The sequence below is a fragment of the Etheostoma cragini genome, chromosome 16 (genome assembly GCF_013103735.1).
Source record: "Etheostoma cragini isolate CJK2018 chromosome 16, CSU_Ecrag_1.0, whole genome shotgun sequence".
Taxonomy (NCBI): Eukaryota; Metazoa; Chordata; class Actinopteri; order Perciformes; family Percidae; genus Etheostoma; species Etheostoma cragini.
In genome coordinates this window covers 24,703,585-24,705,708 of record NC_048422.1, presented here as the reverse complement: position 1 = coordinate 24,705,708, position 2,124 = coordinate 24,703,585, and the positions used below count along the sequence as shown (strand labels likewise).

Below are 2,124 nucleotides of genomic sequence, written 5' to 3'. Positions count from 1 at the left end.
CCTAATTTCTGCTTTTCTAACTCAAACATTAGGTATAATTTCCTATAAATGAGGTTTATTGAGCATAAATTCCAAAAACTAAAGTTAATAAGTTAGTGTTGTGTAGTGTTGAAAACGTCAAAAAAGTGACAAAAACGTAAGAAAACATTAAAATCATTGAATAAAAAGCATCAACAAAAGTGTTGGTTTTCAATTTTTCTGTGAAGACAACACAAGGGTTAACAACAAGCTTGTTAGCATTAGCATAACATTAGCATTAGCTGATTTCCGCTGTTTTTCTGAGTTGTGTCTGTCTCTGATGTCCCAGGAGGGGGACATGTTCCAGTTCGGGAAGACGAAGATCTTCTTCCGGGCGGGCCAGGTGGCGTACCTGGAGCGGCTGCGGGCGGACCGCTTCCGCTCGGCCTGCATCCAGATCCAGAAGACGGTCCGCGGCTGGCTGGCGAGGGTTCGATTCCGCAAGATCCGAAAAACCGCCGTCACTCTGCAGCGATACGGCCGCGGGTTCCTCGCCCGCAGGTCAGCTCCGTCTGGAAACTTTATTTACACCCAGTCTGTCTGAAAACTTTATTTACACCCAGTCTGTCTGAAAACTTTATTTACACCCAGTCTGTCTGAAAAACTTTATTTACACCCAGTCTGTCTGGAAACTTTATTTACACCCAGTCTGTCTGAAAAACTTTATTTACACCCAGTCTGTCTGAAAACTTTATTTACACCCAGTCTGTCTGAAAAACTTTATTTAAACCCAGTCTGTCTGAAAAACTTTATTTACACCCAGTCTGTCTGGAAACTTTATTTACACCCAGTCTGTCTGAAAACTTTATTTACACCCAGTCTGTCTGAAAAACTTTATTTACACCCAGTCTGTCTGAAAAACTTTATTTACACACAGTCTGTCTGAAAAACTTTATTTACACACAGTCTGTCTGAAAACTTTATTTACACACAGTCTGTCTGAAAAACTTTATTTACACCCAGTCTGTCTGAAAAACTTTATTTACACCCAGTCTGTCTGAAAAACTTTATTTACACCCAGTCTGTCTGAAAAACTTTATTTACACCCAGTCTGTCTGAAAACTTTATTTACACCCAGTCTGTCTGAAAACTTTATTTACACCCAGTCTGTCTGAAAAACTTTATTTACACCCAGTCTGTCTGAAAAACTTTATTTACACCCAGTCTGTCTGAAAAACTTTATTTACTTTGGCTTTTGTTGCTTTTCTGTTTTTTTTGTACTTTCCAAAGTTTTTCAGTTTTTTGTTCCTTTATCGATCGTCGTTTTTCTTGTTCTTGCCGTTCTGCTGTTTTTCTCTGGATGAAGGGATGAGTAGTTCTGTTATTCTTAAAGCCCAGGACGCCGTCCTCCCATGCCTTGTCCCCAGCTCGGGGACATCAGGAAGACATGTCTTGTGTCCCCAGACTGAAGACATGTCTTGTGTTCTGTGTCCCCAGACTGAAGACATGTCTTGTGTTCTGTGTCCCCAGACTGAAGACATGTCTTGTGTTTTGTGTCCCCAGACTGAAGACATGTCTTGTGTTTTGTGTCCCCAGACTGAAGACATGTCTTGTGTTCTGTGTCCCCAGACTGAAGACATGTCTTGTGTTCTGTGTCCCCAGACTGAAGACATGTCTTGTGTTTTGTGTCCCCAGACTGAAGACATGTCTTGTGTTCTGTGTCCCCAGACTGAAGACATGTCTTGTGTTCTGTGTCCCCAGACTGAAGACATGTCTTGTGTTCTGTGTCCCCAGACTGAAGACATGTCTTGTGTTCTCTGTCCCCAGACTGAAGACATGTCTTGTGTTCTGTGTCCCCAGACTGAAGACATGTCTTGTGTTTTGTGTCCCCAGACTGAAGACATGTCTTGTGTTTTGTGTCCCCAGACTGAAGACATGTCTTGTGTTCTGTGTCTCCAGACTGAAGACATGTCTTGTGTTTTGTGTCCCCAGACTGGCCGAGTTCCTGCGTCAGAGCCGCGCGGCGCTCGTCTGTCAGAAGCAGCGCCGCATGGTGCGAGACAGACGCGTCTTTCTGAGGGTGAGACGGGCCGTCGTCACCATCCAGGCCTTCACCAGAGGGATGTTCACCCGCAGGATCTACCGGGAGGTAGGGGGGGGGGGGGG

General features: G+C 44.2%; 1 protein-coding gene across 1 annotated transcript in view; it reads right to left on the bottom strand.

The window, feature by feature from the left end:
* Positions 1 to 2,124, bottom strand: part of LOC117959774 (unconventional myosin-Vb-like) — a 26,133-nt gene that overhangs the window by 7,135 nt on the left and 16,874 nt on the right. Inside the window, exon 14 of the mRNA XM_034897051.1 lies at positions 1,375 to 2,097. Within this exon, the coding sequence (XP_034752942.1) occupies positions 1,375 to 2,097 (723 nt within the window). The remainder of the gene's footprint in view (positions 1 to 1,374; positions 2,098 to 2,124) is intronic.